At 39.5% G+C, this 25,158-nt stretch overlaps 1 protein-coding gene across 1 annotated transcript in view; it reads left to right on the top strand.

Moving 5' to 3' along the window:
• Positions 1–25,158, top strand: part of LOC134651824 (proto-oncogene tyrosine-protein kinase ROS) — a 56,103-nt gene that overhangs the window by 8,636 nt on the left and 22,309 nt on the right. The window contains exons 3-19 of the mRNA XM_063506937.1: positions 12,399–12,458; positions 12,586–12,676; positions 12,950–13,170; positions 14,125–14,379; positions 15,331–15,478; positions 15,809–15,934; positions 16,016–16,331; positions 17,193–17,402; positions 17,794–18,189; positions 18,347–18,441; positions 18,576–18,714; positions 18,815–19,016; positions 19,928–20,117; positions 20,338–20,456; positions 21,094–21,289; positions 22,451–22,617; positions 23,158–23,345. Of these exons, the coding sequence (XP_063363007.1) occupies positions 12,399–12,458; positions 12,586–12,676; positions 12,950–13,170; positions 14,125–14,379; positions 15,331–15,478; positions 15,809–15,934; positions 16,016–16,331; positions 17,193–17,402; positions 17,794–18,189; positions 18,347–18,441; positions 18,576–18,714; positions 18,815–19,016; positions 19,928–20,117; positions 20,338–20,456; positions 21,094–21,289; positions 22,451–22,617; positions 23,158–23,345 (3,119 nt within the window). The remainder of the gene's footprint in view (positions 1–12,398; positions 12,459–12,585; positions 12,677–12,949; positions 13,171–14,124; positions 14,380–15,330; positions 15,479–15,808; positions 15,935–16,015; positions 16,332–17,192; positions 17,403–17,793; positions 18,190–18,346; positions 18,442–18,575; positions 18,715–18,814; positions 19,017–19,927; positions 20,118–20,337; positions 20,457–21,093; positions 21,290–22,450; positions 22,618–23,157; positions 23,346–25,158) is intronic.

Raw genomic sequence — 25,158 nt, 5'->3', positions numbered from 1 at the left:
ATAGGATAGCGATTGAGACTCAGACCTTGCTAAAAAGTGATGCCGTTTACAGCAGTCTTTATATTTAGAGAATAATACATTAGGTACATATTAGATTCATAAGTTAATCTAGTGTAGTGTGGGTTAACAATCTCAATAATTATTTGGTCTTTGCCGCTGGCGCGGCTTAAGAGGTTCTGTAGCACGTCGTTAAGACTTAACATGTTAATACTTTCTCAGAATTTCACCGCTTTGATATCAAAACCATGGATTATTAGGATCATGATATGCTCTACTCTAAACACTTCATATGTTCTTGGAATAAAACAATTATAAATATCCTCTTTCTTAGTCTCAACGTAAAACAAATGTGGTACTTTTAATTTCACATCAAAGTACTGACTAGTTTTCGTTGCTCGTGATTGACATTTGGAAGTATGCGGGTCATTTCAGTCACATTAGCTCATAATCAAGACGAGTGGCATTTACCTTCTTAAAAAAAGGCTAAGTCAATGTTCGGCAGTGGGCGGTAAACTACTGAATAGTTGCAATTTCTTAAAAATATCCGATTACAAAAGCCGCCGGGTTTCAACAAAAACAGTAATACTCGTGTCAAATTTCTCTGAAAACTGGAATGTCTAATGTAATCTTCGTATTATAACTATTAATACTACTCGTACTTGAAATAAACCAAGGGTTCTCAATTAAGCGGCCCTCATACTGTGCATTGTTCATTTTGTAGTCATGAATTCTGGTTAAATTTGCAACGGCAATTAAAAGCTCCAGCTCCAGTACGCTTTGAATGCCTACTTACATAGAATATGTATAGTAATTGTAGTATAGGCAATGTAGGTATTGTTAGAGAAAAAAAAATAGTAATACTTAATTAAAACTTTCTAAGTTTTATGATTATTATGTTAAAATTTGGATGTATCTATTCAGTAAAGCAAAGCGGTGTTTTAAAATTAGAGCTGTTAGGCCTTCCTGAAAATAGTAACGGTAATTGACGTGAAATGTAATGGTCATTGACCATGCCATAGGCCATGGACGCCATGGTGCGAGGGGCGCGTGAGAGCCACCGCCGCGCCGGATGCGCGCGCAGGAAGGAAGCTGCTAGTTGCTCCCCCTCGGATCTATTTTAGAGTTCAACTCTGTTGTAGTTCTCCTGGTTCTTGCTGCGCCCAGGATGTTAGGGTTGCTGCTTGTTAGCTTTAAGAGTCCGCTTAAGTGGTATAAATCGAAAAAGAAATGGAATATATTTTCCCTTCATGTTTAGATGTATAATAATAACGCATTTTTCGTTTTACCAACACATCTATGTACATCTTGATTTTGTATGGATCTTCGTTCGTCCCACTCGTACAGAGGTTGGTTTCATGAATCACTCACTCAGGTCAATTTTATGAATTAATACAGATTATAATACAGTACCATCATTACGTGATTCTGTTTGACCTAGTGGCTAGCCACTTGCTAGCACACCAGAGACTGCAACGGAGTTGAAGCAGTCGCCGTGGCCGAATCGGCCGTGGTCATTATTATTAGCGGTTAAAGATGCAATTAATATTAAATCCACCATTGGTATAAATAAATGTGAATTTTGTACAACATGCGTTAATATTTGCCAACGTCGTTGCCTGCCACAGATTTCATCTATGAAGTTTCCCCCATTTTAAAATCAAAACCGTCCCAAATTTGACCAACCGAGGCATACAATTTTATCATGCGTAAAATTCACTGTGTCAGAACGCGACATCACCGGACGGTTCTATTGGAATTCAATCCATATCCACTCACGCTCCGATGCCTTGTTCGGAAGCGAACAATCACCATAGGAAGTAATGCCCGGCCGAAGGTTAACCTGTGAAATTTATGTGTGAAATTGACGTTTAATTGTGCAGCGGAAAAGGCAACCGCGGGGTGGATATGTCGCATGCAATCTGTAATTTTTGCATAATAGTGATTTATGGGGAAGTTTAATTTGCGACTGAAATACTAATGAACTACGAAAAGCAAGAAGAAAAATTGTCACCATAATATACCACGATACGCGACAACCATCAGCCACCATGGGATTGACATGTAGAAACAGCCACTCGCCACTCTATCCAATCTGAGAGACGAAAAAGTAAAGAAAATTGCAGGAAAAGTTTTGTATTGAAAACTACAAAGCCTGTTGTCCCTCATGTCCGTTCCTCACACACAACTTATAAGGGAGTTAGCAAGCTTGCAAAATTGTCATAATATGTATACTTGCTTTTCGTTTTGAATTCGGCGTCCACCGGGCCATTGTCGGTACAAGCATATTCACCGCTGGAATTTCTTGGGCCTTAATTGAATGCCATAACATGAATATTTAAGTACACCAGTGTGATTATTTCAATCATTAAATGTTAACGTGGGAAACTCGTCGAGCTTGCAGTCAGTGCCTATTTAAATAAAATATTCAAAGAGCCAGTAGAGCAAAACCATCAAAACAATGATTTCTATGGTATCGTGGTGGAACTAAAACGAGGACGGACATTGACTGGCGTCAGGTGCATGCATGAATATTCAGAATATTAATGATCTAACTGAACTTTGTGACCACTAAATAAATTAGACATTTTAAATTTGTATTTAGACTCTACTAACAAGGAGTGGTAAACCACGTAAGGACGTAATTTATGAAACTTAAAAGACTTTCACTTTTCAGTCTGACAACACTAATTCGACACAACGTCGAGTATTTTCTTTTGCATACCTACTTTTCATATTTTCAAAGGCAATCTTTCCTCAGAAAGCCTACTAGATAACTAATATACCCATTAAAACATGTTATTCAGTTGTCCGACTTGTCTGTCATAATTTCGTCATCGCTTTTCTCACGAGAACTTTCACCAATGAAGCGTGTAATGTGCGTATGCGACAATTAGCTGCAGCGAGACATGCAGACGAAATGCCCCTTCCATTTCTATTAGCTAATCAACGCTGATTATACGTTTATTTTTAGTTCGCGCCTAGATTACTTGCAGTCTCAGACAGATCCTTTGACACAGTACCTACTACCAATTGCCGTGACTCAACTGTCTTAGGGGACTGTAATGTTAGCATTATCATATTAACGAGGGTATGACATATAACATATGTTTTATCTACCTTTATCAGTCTTGGTAACGTGTTTCCCTGTAATCAAATCTTGCAAGTTAATTTGACCCCCTACAATCCTACTTTTCCAATGAACTGAAATTTTGCTTAGCTACTTACAATAACTCCGGTGACCTTTTATTATGGTACTACCAAGCTGATCTGATGATAGAAAGACTGGAGGTGGCCACTGGAATGTGAACTCTGTGATAAAATAACGCAATCTATTTACGTGTCAGGCTCGTTTCAATCGTCTTCTTCGTGAGTTTTTTCTCGACTCCTTTCCAAAATTCAGTGGCAGTTTATTTTAAATTCTGATTCCGTAAATCTTCTAGTAAGAACAGCTTATGAAGGATTATCTTCCGAAAATCTTTTGAACCCCCTATAACATTTTAAAATGCTATACCTCTATACGTGTGCCCGCCTAGTAACGCCTTTGTTCCGTCTTGGTCGGTAAGCTATTTTCGGGCTGTCTTTAATTGCGTAACCTTCGCAATAAGCCTACCTATTTTATCTTCCTTAATAATCCTAGAGTCAATTAGGATCCAGACGGCTACATACCATAGACGCGGAGCACCCAAACAAACAGCTCAAACAATTCCTAGAACGTGGGCTACTAGGCATTTCCTGCTAGTTATTGCCTGTGGCCTATAAGAAATTCTTCTTGCCTGGATATACTACCCTAGATGTTAACTTACGAAATAAAATATTATTTATGAGAATTAAAGGTATAAGGAAGATTAAAACAATACGGTAAGTACATATATCAATTGTAACTATACATAGATTTTTAAACTTTCGACCTTCGTTGCGTTGCAATTTACCTACTTCTGGGTGTCGTGACCCGCTGCCGTGTCTCACTGTCATCATAGATTCATCAATGTGGGTTTTCTGTAGAGCATGATCAAATTACCCCGAGTTTCCAGCAAAGTAAGGTCAGTAGCGGTGTTATGCGACCGTTCTTTATGATAAGTGCAGTCGGCAACGCCCGCTAATTCCTATTTCCTCATTAGGCGACCACCGCTCGCGCCCGCGCTGCGCGCGCGCTTCTGCGCCCATTCATGACCCCCCTCACCCCGCACCCCCTCAGCCCATTATCCTCAGGATCTGCCCACTCCCAGACTCTGCTGAGCGAATTGTCGCGCTGCACTCAACGTGAAGTGTTGTGATTTATCGCCCATTTATTGGACGCTCAACGACTGTAATGTAGCAAAAATAGAATAACTCTCTTTCCTGTTGTCATCAACTCTCTAATGGGGCATTATTTATTTAACTTTCGTTTCCGCAACATCTTTTTATACTTATAGTTACGAGTAAGTGCATTGAGCATAACCTAGACCTAATCTGGACTAGGGGGATTGGTCTTGAGCTCTTTACCATTTAGCTCTATCATTGCCCCGTAATGTTTACTCGTAGTTCCACCTTCTGAAAACTACTGTCGACTTTTCAGAAACTACGGGTACCTATTGGTGACCAATTGCACAAACTAGTCAAAATACAGTAAACAACTCCCAATCAGTCCCAACCTCCCAACTCTCAACAAACCAAAATCTATTTCGAATACCTACTTCAAACTCTACCTTTGCTCATTTTTGGTCGTCGTTGAATGCTAAACGGCCACGCGTTCTACAAGTGGTACAAGTGGGTTGGCGACCAGAAGGCCAGCAGACTGCATGTTTAGGCGAGAGCCCTCGAGCGAAGAGCTCGGATGTGCTCGGGCCCCAATTTGTGGCAGCATTATCCAATTGTCACACTCAAGTGGTTGGCGTGGGCCTGCGCGTGACCTGCGAGCGTATTTTTGGGTCTGTTCTTGCAGAAAATTGAGTTCGATTCAAACTTTGTTGTTTCTATTACTATAAAAAGATAACAAATCTCGTATAACTTCTTAGGTACAAATGGTATAATTAAGATACATCTTGAGGTACCTGCGTTAATTATATTTAGGTATTCTCGTCATCGTCAGACTTTGTCCCATTTCTATTACGAGGCTGGCTCCCTTTTTCTGTATTATATCCCCCGAGTTATTTCCAGGGCGGTATTATCTGTTACAAAATCTTTGTTGGTAGCCGTCAACTGTCGTTCAAGTAAAACAGAATATGGTGTGCTGCCTTTTTTGTCCCGACTCAAGTTATACAGGCCTTTCAAGATTTTTTGTACCAAATTGAAATGATTGCCTACGCATATTATTGTGTATGCTCGATGAGTAAGTATTGATAGTTCGATGAGTAATTTATTTTCATATTATGATAGTTCATTTGGGGTAGAGTCGTGAATCATTGCCAATTGACTCAAGCCATCTCCGATCATAACCTCCGGTTTAACCTCTGCCTGTCCTAGACATGCGATTCTCACAGTACTATGTATTAACTAGATGAGACGCTTATGTAAGACTAATATCTAAGTCAATAAACAATTTTATGTGAATGCACGCAATCTTAGGGTTTATCTCAGGTCAGTAACGGTCCAGCAGTTAGAAAAACGTCAACAAAGCGGTTTCGCAACTGGCGCCTCAATTTGGATGTGATTCCAGTCGCTTACAAAACCAGTATAAAGTGCACTCTCCATTTACATGTAAAAGAAACGTGCAACTATCGTTTCACCAACGCTTTACCCTTTTCGTTATCCGTCTCTCCTCTTTTTCAACATTAACTGCAGGCTGCATATCTGGTCAACTGAAATCGTCCTCATCAGCCAGCCCAGAACGTGTCACTTCTCAAAATATATGCCCCTATTGGTTCCTGGGTATGGTACCCAATACCTATGTTAATATTTAAGTACATGTACGGATATTAGGTCATAGTTTTTACTGGTTGGCTTGAACTTTACGAGTAATCGCTTAAGTTCGGTAATGCTATTGGAAGATATGTCCAGTCCAGATAAGTGAATGGTGCCAATCAATTAATTTAAACAAAACTTGATATTAATACCGTTTACAGTTTACCTAATATTTATCTTTTCAATCGCTTCACGACAGCAATAAGTGTTACTGGCTGTCAATCGGGCCAGGGCAGAGGTTAGTTGCCAGCGAGAATTCAAAATATTTCTGTTTCAATCTCGTTGATAAAGTTTAGCTTAGGAATGATAAGTATCAATTAGTGTCACGGATTTATTATCCAAACAGTTGTGCACTAACATATAATATGACTTATATGACATTATCCTTTTTCAGGCGAAAGGATAGATGTACGAGTAATAACCCTTTAGGAATTAGGGCGCAAATATTTAAGAACGAATATTTTTGTCAATTCCTGAATGTCTCTTCTATATTTACTCTGCGGTGTTGTCACTACATGCCTGATTGGTAAGAAGTTAAATTCAAATCCCATTGCAATATCCTGCGTGCAATAGACTCTTCCGGCAACCGGAGTCCATGAATATAATTAATAAGAAAAACTATGTATGTACAGCAATTAACCAACAAATTATATGAGAGTGCTTTCACATCGCTGGCATCCGGCGCGGCGTCTGGTCCCAATTGGACTTCCGACTGAGTTTCCGAACGCGACACGTTAATGACTGAAGGGCCTAGCTATTGTTTTGTTATTATTAAGCCACGAGACAGGATGCTGTAATTAGGATAATTTACTTTATTGTTTTATTAGTTTTACATGAATGTTTGGAGAGCGGCGCGTGCCCGCTCAACGCCCGTGTCTAATGCACATTAAGATAATTCTTTTATTTTAGGGCCACACGCGTGGTGTTCACAGATTTTACATGATCTCCCTGTCACTCTATCTTTCCTTTTGACTATGTGTTTATACCAGTTACATCCTCATTTTTAGGTACGTACTGTTTGTACATATTCTAAACTTCACCATTTACATTTGAGTATATAAACCCCTCCTACCCTTGACTCCGAAAGTAAAGTAGGTACATACTTATTTTGACTAATGGTAACTGTACCAATCCCTCCAACCTCACGGTCAAGCAGGCCCTGTGAGTAACCCCGTAGACGCACTGAGCTGAGACAAAGACACCGACGTGATTCCATTAAGTGACTCAGAATTTGAATAAAAATTCTACAACTTCTTTAATTGCTCTTGCTAAACAGTTCTGTACAACTACAAATTCTTTCCACGGTTCTGTTCATTTTCTGTAATACGGCAGAACATACTATTTTTCTTTTCTCATATCTGTATTACCAGGTTCTTACTAAAGTTGCATCTTCGTCGTAATCGTAAGCTTAAACGTATTTACTTTATAGGTATTTTGCTCCGATATAAAATTGTAAACAAAACGTCTATAAATTATCAGTCACAATAAAAACAAACACTTAAATCGTTTCACTTAACGCCAATGCGTTATCTTTGTACTGGTTATTGTTCGTTTTATAAATTCTGTCGCTGGGCAGATTGACAGGTTCGTAAATACAGAGACAAGTGAATAATAAAGACTAATATTTAAGCAGTAAGCACGATATCTTTTGGTATCTCTGATAACTATCTTCTTATTCTACAAGCGTACCTAATAAAATATCTAAGTCTTCATAAATGCGGCATTGTACGAGTAATATCTAAGGGACCTCTTTCAGGTGGCCTGTTGTGTGCCTCTATCTTTAATCAATGTAGTTTTGTATTTTTTTCACTGTGTACCTAATAAAGAGAGAGCGCTAGTACTCTTATTTATTATATGTATCTAAAGCATGGCGCAAAATATTTCAAACTTATACCGCGATATTTATGTGACGCCATCTACATTTCAGTGCAGTTTTGTGTTGAGATTCGTGGTTTACTATTATCCGTCTCTGTGAGTATGGTATGTAGAATGAGCTCGTCCGTTGGGCATCAATAAATTGACGGAGGGTGCGTCTGGGCGGCGTGTTGTGACAGCCATGGCGGAAGAGACCTGTTAGCGGCACAGGCCAACCGCGCCGACCGACGCGGTCGCAACCTCATAGATAACTTTCAAAATGTGAGAATGACTTTCAGTGTCCCCTAGCAAACAAAACTGCACACTGTTTCTTTCTGTAGTCTCTCCTCTTTAGTTCTCCTCAAATGAAATGAATATTTGATGAGTATTTTTAATGAAATATGGACTATGGTCACTTGAAGGTATGTATGTAAATAAATACTTGAATATGAAAATAGATGCCTAAATAAATTTTTGGGGACAATCTTACACAGATCGGCCTAACCCCTAACTAAGCAAAGCTTGCACTATGGTTCCTAGACGACGATATACTTACATACATAAAAAGGACAGTCATGCTAGGTACTCAGTGATGTTCCTTATTCGTTGCGTTTTTGTCATTCTATATATTTTGTTGCACGTAAATGACGCGTCAAAGTTTTGGTGCACGAGTCCCTATGGCAAGGTTTTACCAAAAACAAAAGGTAAGCGTTTCCAAGTGGTGACGAAGCAACGAATATGCGCTAATCCCGCGCTCCCGGTCCTGATTGGCGTCCCACTTCGCTGATGAGAGTGCGCGGGGCCGCGACCCGCAATTATGCCCAAACGCAGACCGATCTGCCATGCGCACTTTAATTGTCAACACTACTCATTACGCTTCATGGAAATTGGTTTATTTGAACATGATGATTGTTACATCAAATGCTTTGGATGCCGAATTTTAACGTAATTTTGACATAAAGTACCTACTTACCAAAATTCAAATTTTGGTAAGTACTTTTAGGAGGAGGAGGAGGTATCTACCTACATCGATTACAGTCGCCCCTTTTATCTTACACTCACACATGATAGAAATCATCAGCAGTCGATTTTCATAACTTCAAAAAGTACTAATACTTAGCAAATTAATATTTTTACATCATTTCGGGTTATTCAACTTTGTCACTGATTGATTTAATCTTGCTAGTCTAGTTATACATTATTTATCACCACAATTTTACGAGCGTGTTTATTTTATATATACACCTAGTGTTTACTATATAGTCATTAATGAGTGTGTATTCAATTAGTGTTAAATTAAACACTCGACACGCATCTATTAAAATAATGTACATTTTAGCGTTTTTATCTAGGGATTGTGAAATTGAATAATTGCCCAATGACATCTGATGATAACATAATTATAAGAGCGCCACCCACTGAGATGCTAATTGATTTATCTTTACATTTCAACATCTCATCACTAACCTAATTTAGGGCGACCCCTAGGCCACCGGAACTACGATATATTACCATTATGTCTGATCTGACCAATTATGAAAAATCACGAAGTCATGATTATTTATAATATGAGATCATGTCGTTTCTTTGATTAAATGTAGACTACAATACAAGGTTCACTAGATAAAACCCAATTACTTAATGATAATATCCCCACAGCATAAAAAAGATAGAGGCACCTGCTAAGGGTTGCATTTTGCTGCCCTTTTTTAATTAAACGTTTAGTTGAAATACGTAATAAACTGTTATATAAATTGGCCACGAACCATACCATTCACTATGCCTATAACAAACCTAAATCAGTCAGTAACATCCTTTCATATTAATATAACTTTAATGCTCCCTAAAGTCTATTTTTTTATTCGATAGACTGAAATGACATTTCATAGTATGAACATTATCTGTCATTTCATACTATGAAATGTCATTATTTTAGTCTACCGAATAAAAAAATAGACTTTAGCATTAAAGATTGTCACATCTGTAAGGATTCACCCATAACCGTATTTACGGAACCCTTGATTCGGTCAGGTGCGTATAATAATAGGTTGCGTCCAAGATTCCGATAGTGAACCTGCGTCCGGTGCAACACAAGGACGTCACCCGACCGTGAAAATCCGTTACAAACTCCTTTTATTTTTACGTCTTACTTTCACGCTCGAGAGACGTGAGAAATAAGGTAGATACGAACTTGAGAAATATGTAAACTTAAGTTCATGGATATAAGCAAAAAACTGCCCCTTATCGATGTAGTTGTCTACAGAACTGATAAGAATTTACTTCAAAATAAACGTACCTATCTCATCTAATCATAGCGAAGGGACTTTTTAACTTTTCGGTCCATACGCACTGCTTCAAGTGAAACATACATGCTCCATACTTCTTACGAATCTTCAAGCCAATTAACTGGAGACAAGCTAACAGTTAAGATAAAATGTTTTGAGAATTAGCTGAGCACTTGAGTCTGGTCCGGGGCCCGTTGTTTAACAGACATATTACACGAACACGTGTGAGACATAAACACGCGAAATCAGAACAAAACACATGAAAGCATCCATTCGTAAATATAAACAATCCAAACATGTTAAGTTCATGATCTTTTGATAGTTTTTTCTGTGCGTTTTAGTTTGACAGAATTCTTAGAAATAATTAACTTTGCAGGCAAGGGAGGAATAAAATATACTTACTCAGTAACTACAAATTCTAGACTAGTATTTTTTATACATTTTTTTTTATGTTTGACGATCTTTTTGTTAAATTCTTAGTGTTAAATTTGATCTGTATGATAATACAATGTTATTATGGAATAATATTAACATCAATAAATTGCTCTGATAATTAGATTAAGATAATATGTACCTATGTAATACCTAATTACTATTCATAAGTGCTTGTTGCTAGGCCTACATGAATAAAGTATATTTGAAAAACTTGGATTTGAAGATAAAATAGTAGGAGTAACAGTGGCAGCTACATATGAATCACTCTATGCACTTTTGTCTTCGGCGACACCGCTCGGCATTATCATTCCTTGGATCGAACTAAGCCTATGAAGCCTCCAAGCCTGTCCAGTCTTTGCCATTTTTCTTCCCGGGAAGGTACATAACAACTACGCCAAAATCATGTCGCAATTAACACAAAAAAATGTGGCTACATACCATCAGAAAATAGATAGGAACCATCATTTTATTTAACTGTCCTACTTAGTTGAAATGAACATTTTCGATAGCTTAAACAGCAATAATGAACAACGGTGGGCTGCCGTCCAATGTAATTGTGTTAGAGCCCGTGCCATTAGCAGCTAATTGGTGTAAACTACACACCACACATCGTCCAAATTTATCTTCTCTCAAAATTGACGCTAATTTTATTTAAAACTACATGATAGTTAGAACTTAAATATGTTGATACGATAAGTTAGTTAATTTTTAGTTTAAATTACCAGTAGTTTAGTTTTAGTTTAAATTAACAGTAAATAAACAATGTAAAACTAAGCTAAATTAAAATAGAAAACAAAATAAAACTTTTTGTTCAGAATTTTTCCCATTAGTATCAAACTTATGTATGTACATAGTCAACACTAGACGATCTTTGTTACATTGTTTACATTTCTAGTTTGACTGTGTACTAAATGTACATACCAAAGAACAAACAAACAGACATCCACCATCCATCTGTAACTTAAATTAAAAAAAAACGCAATATTTAATTGTTAAAATTACAAAAATGTGAGAGTTTAAAGCCCATCTTCTTAATTTGTTTGGAACTTTTTGACGGGTCTAATCTGATATTGGTCACGGTTGTTGACTTTTTGCCTTTTCAACCCCGTTCCTTCATTTGGACAACCCTTATTACACGCACTGTTAAACCGTGACATTTATTTTAGCTCGTTTAAATATTAGTTATGTTCCACGATTTTGTGTACTTATTCGTGCCTTTTTAGTTGAGTGGGAGAGAAGTTTAACTTTAAACCCACACCTGTAGGTACCGGTATTCCGATTTTAATTGCTTATGTTGTATTATGTATAGTCCTAAGGTATTTGTTAAAAAATTACTCAATGATTATTTGTGCAACAAGAGAGCAATGTTAATAGGTATTTCTTCGAGTGGTACTTTTGAGTTCCTCAACCTAACACGTATGATTAATTAATACATGTTCTCTTTACTTTCGCTAGGGTTAATAAGTTAGAGCGTCAGTGGAACTTAATATGAAACATTCTCAGGCAAAAGGTTCGGTCGCTATTTAGCATATTGTCCGTTGGCGATAAAAGACGCCTTTATTGACAAGCGCAAATAAAACTTTTTGCTTGTTAACAGCACCTATTATTAGCAGTGCAAAATCCGAGTGTACCAGAGGGGTGAGAGGGCTACCGCTAAAACCGATATTTGAAATTAGTGACAGAGAAAATTTTTCGCAATTTTCGTACCCGAGTCCCGATCTTTCAGGAGTCGCTGTTATTTTTTTGTGTTTCTTATGCTATGATATGATTATGATATATAGTTGGTCAAACCAATTTGTCAGTAAATAAGAACTATAAAAAACCATACTCATCCTTTTCTTTTAGGTGCTAGTACCTACTAGCGTAAGACAAAGATAGTATGATTCTCTCTGTATATGTTTGAAATGAGATAGTGCTTTGAGTAACTATATGTTTTTGTTTCAGTGCACGCTGGGCTGCAGTTTGTGGAGACAGGGGTTGGAGCTTTCTTGCCAAACAATATGCGTAAGTTAATGCACTGTTTATTTATTCAAAATAAAAATCAAAAACACAAAGGAAAATTAAAATTATGAAAAATATTATACTGATTTATAGAAACCGCTGTTTTAATAAATGTTGCTTTTTTTTTCAGAATGTTACATCCGAAACGGTAGTCTCCAGTGAGCTATATTGTGTCATGGGATGCATTGAAGCTCTTAACTCGTACTTCCAAAAGCTAAGAGGTCAGTCCACACTCCACATATCTCTTAACAACACAATACATATATTAAGCACGTTACTAAATTACTACAACTGGCGAATATAAAATATTTCATCTTTCTACGCTATAAGGCTATGTCCCATCATGTTTTTACCCGTCTCGGTTAAATGTTAAACAAATGAAAACTTGACGAGTTGCCTCAGTACCTACGTGGCCTAAATCTCTTGGACTCTCAACACTACGCTAAATAGTTGCTGTATAAATAAAAGTTGCTCAACTTTATTTAAAATTTCAGACTTAATTGGCACTCCTCCGGCCCCAGCGTTAGTCGCAGACAGTTTGACAGCGACGTCACTATCCCTCGTGTGGGAGGCGCCCACCCTCGGCAACCTGAGCTACCTGGTGCAGTGGCGCTACGAAGAGTTGCCCGGGACCTGGCAGTACTACTCCAATTCTAGTCATTCGGACCGCTCCATCATTCATGTGGAGAATTTACGGCCTTACACTAAATATAGGGTAAGTTTTCTTTTAGCAAAATAAATGGGTTTTAACAGCCTCCTAGCGTAGGCGGTTGTGAGTCTGCCTTCGAAGATGGAGGTCCTGACTTCGAATCCCGGTAAGGGCATTTATTTGTGTGTTTGTCACAAATATTTGTACCTAAGCTGTGAATGTTTTCTATGTAGGTATCTAAGCACCTACCTATATATTTATCAATTTAAGTTTGTATGTCGTCGCTTCGTGCCCATTTATGCTTAGTTTGGGGCTAAGTTGATTTGTGTAAGACTGTCCCCAAATATTTATTTATTTAATGATTCCCGCTCGTAATACGACCATGCCAGGCTCGTGATGTATCTGATAAAACAAGATGTTGTGTAACTAGAAAAGCCGTTTTCAATTACTTTATCATTGATCGAATAACATTGCTTGTGGCTCGCATTGCGCACCCTAGACTTGTTCCACCTATTAAGAGCCAACAGGAGCTAAGATTTAAATATTTTAGGTAAATATACCCGTCTCGCTAACGGAAGCGGCTCCTAAAACTAGTGCGATAAGGACAAGGCGAAAAATCCTGCGTAAAAATCTCAAAAATCGAGGTTCCGTACTCGACTGTTTCCTCCTCCAAAACTTAATCAATCGTAACCAAATTTGAAAATCTAAATGATTATGACATTATCTGTGTCGGACCGTTTTTCTTTTTTGACTAATTGATGTCAGTTTTGAATAGCACGCCTCTCATTGCGGCATAGTCAATTAGGCCATTTTGGCCATTTTTGAAGGGCTCTAGCGCCTTAAAAAACAAAAATATCAAAAAAAGCAAAACGGTCCGACACAGATATTGACAATATTAATCTGTGTTGAAAAAGTCATTGTTCTAGCTTCAAAACCCACGGAGGAAACAGTCGAGTACGTTTGTATGGAGAAATGACCACTCCTGTTGGCTCTTAACAACATAAAACATATTTTCTCCAGTTCCGAGTGGCCATCTTCCTCTCGGGCCGCAGCGGCGCCAGCGAGCCAGTTTACTCCGCACCGTCAGTCGTCATCTCGACACTCTCGAGTGGCAAGCCAAGCTCCACCCCGTCTGCCTTACGGGCTGCCGCGCCGGATTCTAGCAGGATCGCCATTTCCTGGGAGCCGGGAGCGTTCCCGAACGGACCGCTCATCTCGTACGTGCTACGGCTTTCGGATCTCAACTCAAGTCTGCCCAATACTCTCTATGTGGAGGTGAGCTAATTAACGATATTCTTTCGGGTTTATTACACTTTTGCGATACTCTGGATCCGGAGTGAATTATTCTTATTTTTCCTCTACATCTCAACTCTTTTGTCAAATCATTAAGTATTACCTCCGGGATAAATTATAATTACTGCCACATTTTTTAAAATTCTTAATATACAATGTATACTGTATAATATTACCTAGTTTATTATCTAGAGATCTACACATGTTTATCCTACATGTGCCTACAACTTTGTTAAGGGTACGATAGGTCACAACTTCACCGCGTATATGACCCATAATCACATTATCGAATTGAAATCGCCGCGTGTATGTAGTTCCGGTTAGCTCGCTGACATTAACATTTTATTCTTTAATTGATTACTCTGATTTAACGGCGCCTTAATTACCATGTATGTTGTTAACTAACAGATAAAAGGTTAACTTTAACATTATAAAGAAGATTAAGTAAGACACTATCCTAGTCACTAAATACCTACGTTTATCGAAACTGATGTTCACCTAGCATGACCTTCTTGCTCGCCAGACCTGATTACTGCTCGGAACAGTCGTGAGCAAAGCGCGGCCGACCTTCTTCTTCCTTGCGTTATCCCGGCTTTTTGCCACGGCTCATGGGAGCCTGCGGTCCGCTTGGTAACTAATCCCAAGAATTGGCGTAGGCACTAGTTTTTACGAAAGCGACTGCCATCATTGCGATCTGACCTTCCAACCCAGAGGGTAAACTAGGCCTTTTTGGGATTATTCCGGTTTCCTCATTATGTTTTCCTTCACCAAAAAGCGACTGGCAAATATCAAATGATATTATATACCTAAATTCCGAAAAAAAAAAACATTGAAAGTTACACGCTCTTACCGCTAAGCCATCTACCAAACCTAGGTACCAAAATAAACTTCAATTACCTAAGAAATTCTCAAGATGAAACGTTTAATTCACAGGACATGCCAGCCTCCAACTACACGTTGTTTTACATGTTCCAAAATCTGGCGGCGGGGCGTATGTACGAGGTTTCAGTGGCCATGGCCAACGCCGAGGGCGAGGGCCCTCCGGCCTTTGTCAATGTCTCCACACCTACTCAACCCTCATGTGAGTACATAGGAACCTACATACAGAACATGTTAGGTCTGTCGTTAGGTGCAATGACCAATTAACTGGCAGATACACTACCGGCACTACCAACTCTATCGGTCCTTCAGGTTGCAGCTAAGAATCTTTTTTCATAAGGATCCGCGGTATTGGCAGCTACAGATATGCTGCAGCTGTTTTATTTTAGGCCATACTCGTATATTTGTAGGAGCTCTGGTGTTCCAGCTTCGGTTTTATGATTAGCTGCGGTCTTCTCTAAGGTCTTGGTGTATAGGCATACGGATATTCGTGAATAATTATGATATAATATTAATTATCCTTTTATTTCAGCGGTGACTAGTCAACAACCCATACTGATTTTGGGAGGAGAACAGAACATCTTAGCTGCGCCTGCCAACGACATGCTATCCGACCCGGTGGAGCTCTTCAGTACCGACTCTAACCACACTATAACCGGTAAACTTATTATTTCATTTAAAACTATGTATCTATCATAGTTAATATGCAGCTGAAGGTACTAAAAAGTCAATATTCCAGGTGTCGGTCTCGACGTTTCAAGAGACTACCTTTTCATCTCCGTATCCAGCGGCTACGTGTACCGAAGCTCTCTTAGCAGCAAGACCACTCCAAAACCGATCCTCACACCCGACACCACGGCCTACCAGCCCCTAGACTTGTCCGTCGACTGGTTGAACAGACATCTATATGTGCTGGGGAGGGTTCGCCATGGGAATGAGGAGTGGTTGGAACATTGGGAAATTTTGAGATGCGATTTCGATGGGAAGAGCCAGTTGGTTGCGTTGTCTGGCTTCACTTCCCCGCCGATTCATTTTGAGGTGGATGCTTACAACGGGTGAGTAAAACGTTAACACAATTTTTTTGTCATGTGTTAAATTAGTTAACTCAAATTTGCTATGATTGATTTATTTCCGAATGTAATAAGAGAAATCACGGTTTTCAAGAACAAAAGTACAATGCTTTGCCACTGTCAGGTTTCAACTCGCTTCTACGGTAGGATTGATTAAGGCAAGACCGAAGACAACATTAAAGTTACCGCACGTTATTTCGGATCACAAATAGGCTACATTTATTAATTTATTTATCTACCCAAATATCATAAACCCTCCATGATGCGTCCAAGAACCACACATTATGACCACCATAAAAATATACTGTTTTGTTAGAACAAATTTCTTATCTGTAACAATGTTATTATTGCTAAATAATAACATCGATTTCGATAATATTATGCATTCAAATTTCGAACATCTTTGAAAATAGTAGTTTATGTGACTGTACATAATGAAGGACATTAAACACGAGTGTGGGTTAGATAAAGTAGTGTTAGGTAGATAAAGTAGTGTATGTAACTGTCAGGGATCGGAACCGGTTTTTTGCAAAAACATCTAAATAACCATATTTTTCGAATTAATTTATACTCGAAATGTAGGACAGTTGTGTGTTTAGGTAACGACTTCGTATTATTAGAGTGCCCAATTAGAAATGAAGTAATTAGCAAAGAACGAAAAAATACCGTTTCCGTTCCCATACAAAAAATACCGGTATCCGATCCCTGGTAACTGTACATAATTAGGCATTAAAACACTCGTGTGATCCTTTTAAGAAACTCACTTCGTTCGTTCCTTAAACCCACACTCGTGTTTAATGCCCTTCATTATGTACAGTCACATAAACTACTATTATACATTTGTAGGTATCTTTTCTGGGCTCTCCGAGGCGTAGAGCGCGGAGGTCTATACCGACTGGACCTCGCAGACATATCGAACGGGGTCAGGCACGAGTCCCCGCCCGAGCGGATAGTGCCGGACGCACACCTGGGCGGGTTCACGGTGGACCACAAGGACTTCAGGCTGCTGGTAGCTCATCTTAGGCAAAACACGGTGCTAGCTGTGTCGCTCGATGGGTAAGTTACTTCAGTATGGACAAAGCAACTTTGTTTGTATGTATTTTAAATACGCTTGCAGTTGCGAGTGAGAAACAAAAATCGGTTTCGAATTTATAAAAAGTCACTGATTTAAACTTTCACGATTTTGACACATTATTAAATTAACAACGCCGTCCTCGAAACGTCGGAGGTAAATCTTAAAACTTAGATACGCGATTAAGTCCCGTTGTACAATTTAATAATTTATAAAAAGTCTTCAAAGTGCCCAGCACGAACAACAAAACTCACACTTGATATAGTATTTTTTTCTGTGGGTACCACAAAGTACTGTGTGTCTTTAGGTATTTTATTTGTATAATCTGTAGACCTGCAACAAAATATAAAACAATTAATTTTTACTCGTTCACAGACGTGAAATATCGGACTTTCGGCACAACATGCAAAAACCGATGTTCATGTCAACGCGCTCCATAGCGTACGTGAACGGCCTCTTCTACTGGACCAACGGCAAAGAAATGCTAACAGAGGAATACCATAAAGGCAGCGACAACTATTTCCACAACGAATACCCATTAGTGTTTAACACTAAAAAGATAGCAACACGGCAAGTGTTGGTCGCGTGTTGTCAGCCGATTCCAGTGCCAGTGAATCCTCCGATTGGAGTTCAGAGTGTTATGGGGATAACTCGTGCGAAGGTGTCTTGGTCGCCGCCGCATTTGCTTGGGCATCAGGGCAGCGGCGCGTGGCAGCATTGGGCCTTTCATCTGCAGTTACAGCATGTGGACAGTGGGGAGATTATAGACAGGTTAGTAGGTAACCTACCTACTTATACTTTTTCGACAATATCATTTGATTTATTCCTTGTTCTCGAGCACTCATTTTAAAATATAGGATGGTTATGCATGGTTCTGTAAATTAATAATTAAAATTACGTTACAAATATGCCTATTGTTTTATTTCAGGAAAAACATAAATGGGTCGATGTATGTTGTTGAAGATCTAAAGCAAGACGCTAACTATACCATCAAAGTTGCAGCGGTTACACAGTCGGGCACAGGTAAATCAGTGCCTACCTAACTAAGAAGCTATCAATTATTTTAATAGTGATCAGTGATCCCTCAGAATATATAATTTTGTAAATAAATAGTTTAATTTTGAGAGACACAAATACTTTTATAAATTATTTTACAGGCCCGTGGTCATCAGTGTTCTTTGGTAAGACCTTAGCGTCTTCTCCTACAACGTTAAATAGCACGTTAGTATGGTCTGGCCCGGATGGTTTACTGCAAACTGATTTGACTGGAGACAACTTACAAACATTGATACACAGGTAAAATGTCTTAAATGCATGATTTAGACTTCAGTCGTCTCTATTTTATATGTGTAAAATCGCCTTTGCAATACGATAACTCGATATCATATTTATCCAGGGAACATCTAAAGAAAATCCACATAATCGATATATCCTGGTACCGAGACATGCTGTACCTAGTGACTAACGTGTCGACCGTGATGTGGTACAACACTACGTCCCACGAGAAGGGATTCATGAGCAACATGGAAAACGTCGGCAGCCTGGCCGTCGATTGGGTCGGCAAAAGGATTTATTGGTCCAATCCTAAGCAGCAGTTGGTAAGTAGATTGTTTATTGGTCAATCTGACTCATTTCAACATATTCTCGGTTGTTTTCTAAAGAAAACAGATGTCAACTTACTCGTTTGGCTACGGCGTAGGCACTAAATAGGGATGTTGAGACATGTTGAATTTTATAACAAAATCTAGTAAAATAGATAGCAAACGAGCAATTTATCACAATAATGTGGATATTAAAATAAAATATTGAAAAATTACAAAAATACAGGACCTGAAAGTTTCAAAATTTAAGTTTTTTTTAACTTCCAAAAACGATAAAAGTAAGGGTACCATTCGATTCCTTACATTTCACCAAAAAAAAATTGTATAGCAACTATATACATAAACGCAATATTTCACCGACAAAAACGCAATTTTCTTGTTTTGTCCATACTACAACGTGGGCGATGACGTCACGGCCTCTGGCCGTTTTGTATAGGGCGTTTCGCGAGTGAAGTGCGACTGTCGGACTTTGACTACAATTTCTGACTTTTGTGTTACTTTAATGCAATGGGTCCCATATAGACATTTGATCCTAAAAACAAACCCGATCGATTGATACCATAAAAAAAATTAGTCATGTAGCCTATTAGCGGAAGGAACTGCATCAGAACTTATTCTTCTTCTTTTTATCCTGTTACCCTCTACTAGGGTATAGCCGGTATAAGGCTCGAACCATATTCTTCCACTGACTCCGGTCCTGGGCAGCTGGGGTAACCTCCTTCACTCCACCCTCAATACACCCCATCGCCAATCAGAACTTATTGGGTTAGAAAAACTCCCAACTTTAAATTCATGGATCGATTTCGATCGGTGACTTCTGCATGGCAAAATATACTTATTTACTCAATAATCCATTGATCAGCAAGTAATAATTAATAAATTATCACATATTTGTTTTCTTCCCCTAGATAACTCGAGGAAACTTGGACGGCAGTAACCGAGAACCAGTCCCCATAGTCACCGTGGCCAAAGAACTGACCATCGATTCACTGGGAGCGTACATTTATTGGAACACAGGGCACGCCGTGGAAGCTGCAAGGCTCAATGGCGAGAAGCGGATGGTGTACTACCCGGCTCAATTATTTAGCGGGAAACAGGGTAAGAACATGCCCTTTATAGGGATCACGAAAGGAAAACCTAAACAGCACTTGGGAGGTTGATGATGAATGGTCAGTCTCCAATGACCCAAAAATAGTAATCATTGAACTATTATACTTATCAACTGCGTATTCTGCGTTGGATACCAGGCTGTATACAACATAAATAATAAGTAATGGACCCCGTGGTATCTCATAATAATTGGTATATATTGTTTTAGTGATGGGCCTCACAGCTGACCTGGAAAAGAAATGGTTGTACTGGCTGGTGCGAAGCTACGACGGGTCGGAACTTCATCGCGCAAGAACTGCAGACCAAATCTCACAGAGCGTTAATGAGGTTAGTTTTTCCAAGGCGAGCTTAATAAAAATAAATAATAAACATAAACATTATTTATTTTCAGATTCCGCAGATCCATAGATTGTTAGTTACAAGACACTTATAAGACTACAATAGTAAAACTACCTATTACATAAAAACATAAAAATACTTATTTTCTAGGTCGCAGGATATGAAGGTCTAAGGTTAATGTGGAACTAGGTCGATTAATGTCCAATTATTTTTATTTCTATGTACCTATTTATAAAAGTCTTGATCATGCCAACGAAACGAGATAAGAATTTTAAAACAACCTGACCGTTATTGAGTTACATTGCGATCGCAAGCGATTTTTAATTGTCCTTATTTCTCGGTAAATTTGACGTTATGTTCGCCTTCCTTTAGGATACGCAAATCTTATATCTTTAAACGAGCAATTCTTGTATATTTATTTATTTATTTATATGTATATATATTTCGGGGATCTCGGGAACGGCTCTAACGATTTCGCTGAAATTTGCTATATGGGGGTTTTCGGGGGCGAAAAAACGATCTAGCTAGGTTTTATCTCTCGGAAAACGCGCATTTTTGAGTTTTTATGTGTTTTCCGAGCAAGGCTCGGTCTCCCAGATATTACTCATTATGTGTCGTTTGTCAGGTTTCGGGGTCGCTGGTATCTCGCCTCGACGGCACCGCCACTCGGGGCTCGCTCTGCTACTATAGCGGGCGCCTGGTGTGGGTGGCGGACGCGTCGCGCGCGGTGGTGTCGGACCTGCAGGGCCGCAACACGGCGGAGCTGGTGTCGCGAGTGCACGTCATCGCCGTGCGCGACCCCACACGGCACAAGGACAGTGGTCAGTGTGTGCTAGACATGGGTGTGTGTGATAGATAAAAAAGATATATATCTTTCTCGTTTCATGAATCACTCTTCTTGTCTTTACGAATCCGAATGTATCAGTATATCCGTACGTCTCACTCCCTCGGCGACGATTTATGAAAGCGATAAGCGAAGTCTCGGTCGCGCATCGACCGAAGCATGGCCAAGCGCGCACCACGATTTTTTGTCGCGCGATTATTTTGTCGCAGAAATGCAACGTATGTGTTTATATGCCAGTGCGCGCACATGCGACAAGAAAATATGTATTACAGCGCGATTTTAAAATCGCGTCGCACGATTTAAAATCGTGGTGCGCGCTTGGCCTAACACGAACGAGCGACAGCGGTCGTTCGGACGGATTCGGACGCGTCATTATAATTAACTACTCTTTCTCTCTCTCATGACTCAAAGTCAGCAAGTGCCGATGTTGCGAGCGGGACGACTGTTACACACGGATATAAAGATATAAAAGAGTGATACATATCCCAATGATAAAAAGATATATAGCAATCTTTTCCCTCTACTGACATATTTCGCCCATGTCTAGTGTGTGCAGTATCTGCATTCTGTATTACGCATGCATGATTTAAAACAAGTGTGAGCGTGCGGTCTACGTCGTGGACGCTGGACACTCGAATGACGCGTGCCGCGCAGTGTCCATGTCAAACAAATGCAAACGTATGCGAGCAGCGCGAGCGGCTTCATTGCACGCTCCACAAATCCTGTGGAAGCTATAGGTTCGCCACGCAGCGCGCTCTACCCATTGACAATCCAACCTCTAGACTGAGCTTAGGCCAATTATTTCATGAAACCGATGCTGCCAAAAATACGGGGGTGCGGGGGGACGAGGTGAGCGAATCCCGTGCCGTGATTGGTCCGTTCAAAGACACGGACCAATCACGGCACGGGATTGACTCGAAGATGGAGTAACGCTACCGTATGTGTGGCAGAGGGGGTAGCGCGACTATACTATGTCTAGAGGTTGGATTGTCTGTGGCTCTACCAAATAGGGCCGGGCGCTCGCCACAGAAGCCGTACGTATGTGTACGGGGATGAGTGAAATTTAGTGTATTTTTAAGTTCGGAACGGCATAGCATTCGGATAAACATATTTCATCGCCCATGTTTTCTGTGCACAGAATCCCTGATAGCCATTCCGGATACCATCAACGCGTCATCCATCGCTGTGTCCGGTATGTGGGACCGGTTCAACGTCACCTGGAGTCCGGCGGCAGAGGTCAACGTCAACAACAGCCGCGTCTACTACGACGTCGGGCTCAACTTCTCGGGGCTACTCAAAATTGAGGTAAATATATATGTAGCACGCTAGGTATGCGCACCGACTTGACAGTGACAATGCATACATATCCTATAGAAGCGCTATACTTGACGTATAATTGGTTTGACATACAACTTCTTTACGAAATCTTCATTATAATAGGGAGTATTGCTGCAATGTTTTGCTGCCAGAGTGCAGCACTAGTTACTTCAGTATACCATAGAGTAACTTATACATACTGTACCTTAAACTGTTTTTTGACAAGTTTTCATAGACAATCTAAGATAAGTACATCAAGGCGGTTTGTTTAAATTGTTTACAAAGGGCCTACCGGCAAAAGCGAATTCGAAACTCAGCTATCTGCCCCTTTATCGCCCGAATATACAAGAGTGATAGAGAGGTTAGATAACTAAATTTCGACTCTCTTGTTTGCGGTAGACCCTTAGATTGTGACATATTGTGGGAGTGACGCCCCCCTACGCAGACTTTCGCGTAATATTCCCTATTGGTAAATTGCCAGATTTCATTTTAAATCTGAATGTTTATTTAATGTATGTTTTTGTCTAGAAAACCATCGATGTCCCGTGGCTGGAAGTGCAGAACAGCAACATTCCGCCGTACAGCGCGGTGGAGGTGACCGTCCGGGCGCATACGCACTGGGGCGGCAGCGCGGCGGCGCGCGCGGCGCGGCACTCGCCGCAGGCCGCGCCGCAGCCGCCGCGCCAGCCGCGCGTCTACACGCAGTGGACCACCAGGTGACGTCACACACATACCTACACCAGTTATAAAAAGTTTGTAGCTTTCTAATAGACCCCGAAGGCTAATCCTATTGTCTAAGAAAAACCGCTCGTGCCACGTGCCACAACCACCTGCATAAAAAATCGGTACTTCGGTTACAGAGTGCCGGCGAGTCGAACGCTACAGAACCAGTCTAAAATGTGTCATCGAGATGCGTAACAAAGGCGCGTTATCGGAGAGCGCACCTACACTGGTTTTTTGAGCGTTGGACTAGCCCGCGCTCAGGTGCCAAATAGAATAATTAATAGAATTTTTTGCAGGTAAGTAGCACGTGCGGTTTTACTGAACAATAGACAATAGGATTAGCCTTCGGGGTCTATTAGAAAGCTACAAACTATACCCAGGCCAACCGCGGTATTCGGAAAACAAGATCCGTTCTAGAGAAGAGAACGATACTATATGTACTAGATACCTGGTAGTTTTAGATTTCAACTTGATATCTTTTGCAGCTCAATTCGGCCAACCAATGGCACTTTTACGTTAAATTACCTATCAATTCAATTCAATTCAATTCTTTATTCGTTCATCACAGGTACATAAATAGATGATAACTTAATATTCTAAGGAACAGCCATGATGTGCCTTTTGGCGTACGAAATAATTTCTTATTATCTAACTATATACATTTTTTTTTACATTATTTACATGGGTAATGAGATTGGCATATGCAAATATAATTTAGTGAGTCAATTCATATACTTATACAAAAAAAAAACTAAAAAAATGTCAAATGTTCATGTTATAACTATGCTAGGAATTAAGTATGCTAATAGATTACAATTACAATTCATTATTTTGGCATATGTCGTATTAAGATCGTTTCAAAATCGTTTTGAGATCTAAAAATACATAACGAGACATTGTGGAAATCGTTCAAGAGTAGGTATCTCCAGAATCGCGGAAATGTCCAATTTGACAGGCTAGATGTTAAAAATATCGTTGTCGTATCTTAATGATCTCTAATAGAGATATCTAATAGATGTCTAGTTCAAAATCCGAATCGGACCCCAACACACAAGCAGCTAAAAACCCCTGTTCCTTCAAATCACCTCATTGAAGCAGAGTCAATATCACGTGTTTGTCCCTCTAAATGTCTTTCTGCCCTTTTTTGACAATATCTTCCGTTATTTTGATGTCATTTTTGTGATTTGTTAGAGGTCCTTGAATAATACCAAACAACCAGATATATCATCAAAGTGTACAGAAACTTCGTCAATGTGTCCAATGAATTCAGGCTTTCGATAGTTTCGATTAGCCCGTGTGACTGTGGAAAAATAAACTATTACATTGAATCACCGCAATATATATAAATGTTTTTTCACACCACCTATTCGGAAAAGAGCTTTTTCTTTCCTGCTAGGAGGGATCAAAGCGGCACTTTTCCTCCCTGCTAGGAGGGATCAAAGTGACACTTTTCTGTTCTAGCACACTATTTTTTACATTTTTTTGCACATTATTTTTTTAGCCTTAATAATCAGTTTAAGCATCAGATTGTGTCAACACTAAGATTTATTTATTTTCCTCATAGTTGATGTGAAAAGCAGTATGTGTCACACGGTATCAAAATTATTTCGTCTTGGGCGTTAACACTTGAATCCCTCATTACGCTCAGGATTCAATGTACGCCGTTGACGGAAATATATCATTTTGATCCCTTGTAACACAAACTACTATTGTTTTTTGAAAGAGCTACGAATTTGTATGATTCCATGTACATATGTATATTTTCTAAATCAAATTTCTATTACACCTTATGTGTATAATTGCATG

The sequence above is a fragment of the Cydia amplana genome, chromosome 10 (assembly GCF_948474715.1).
Source record: "Cydia amplana chromosome 10, ilCydAmpl1.1, whole genome shotgun sequence".
Classification (NCBI taxonomy): Eukaryota; Metazoa; Arthropoda; class Insecta; order Lepidoptera; family Tortricidae; genus Cydia; species Cydia amplana.
This window is presented reverse-complemented; position numbering and strand designations above follow the sequence as displayed.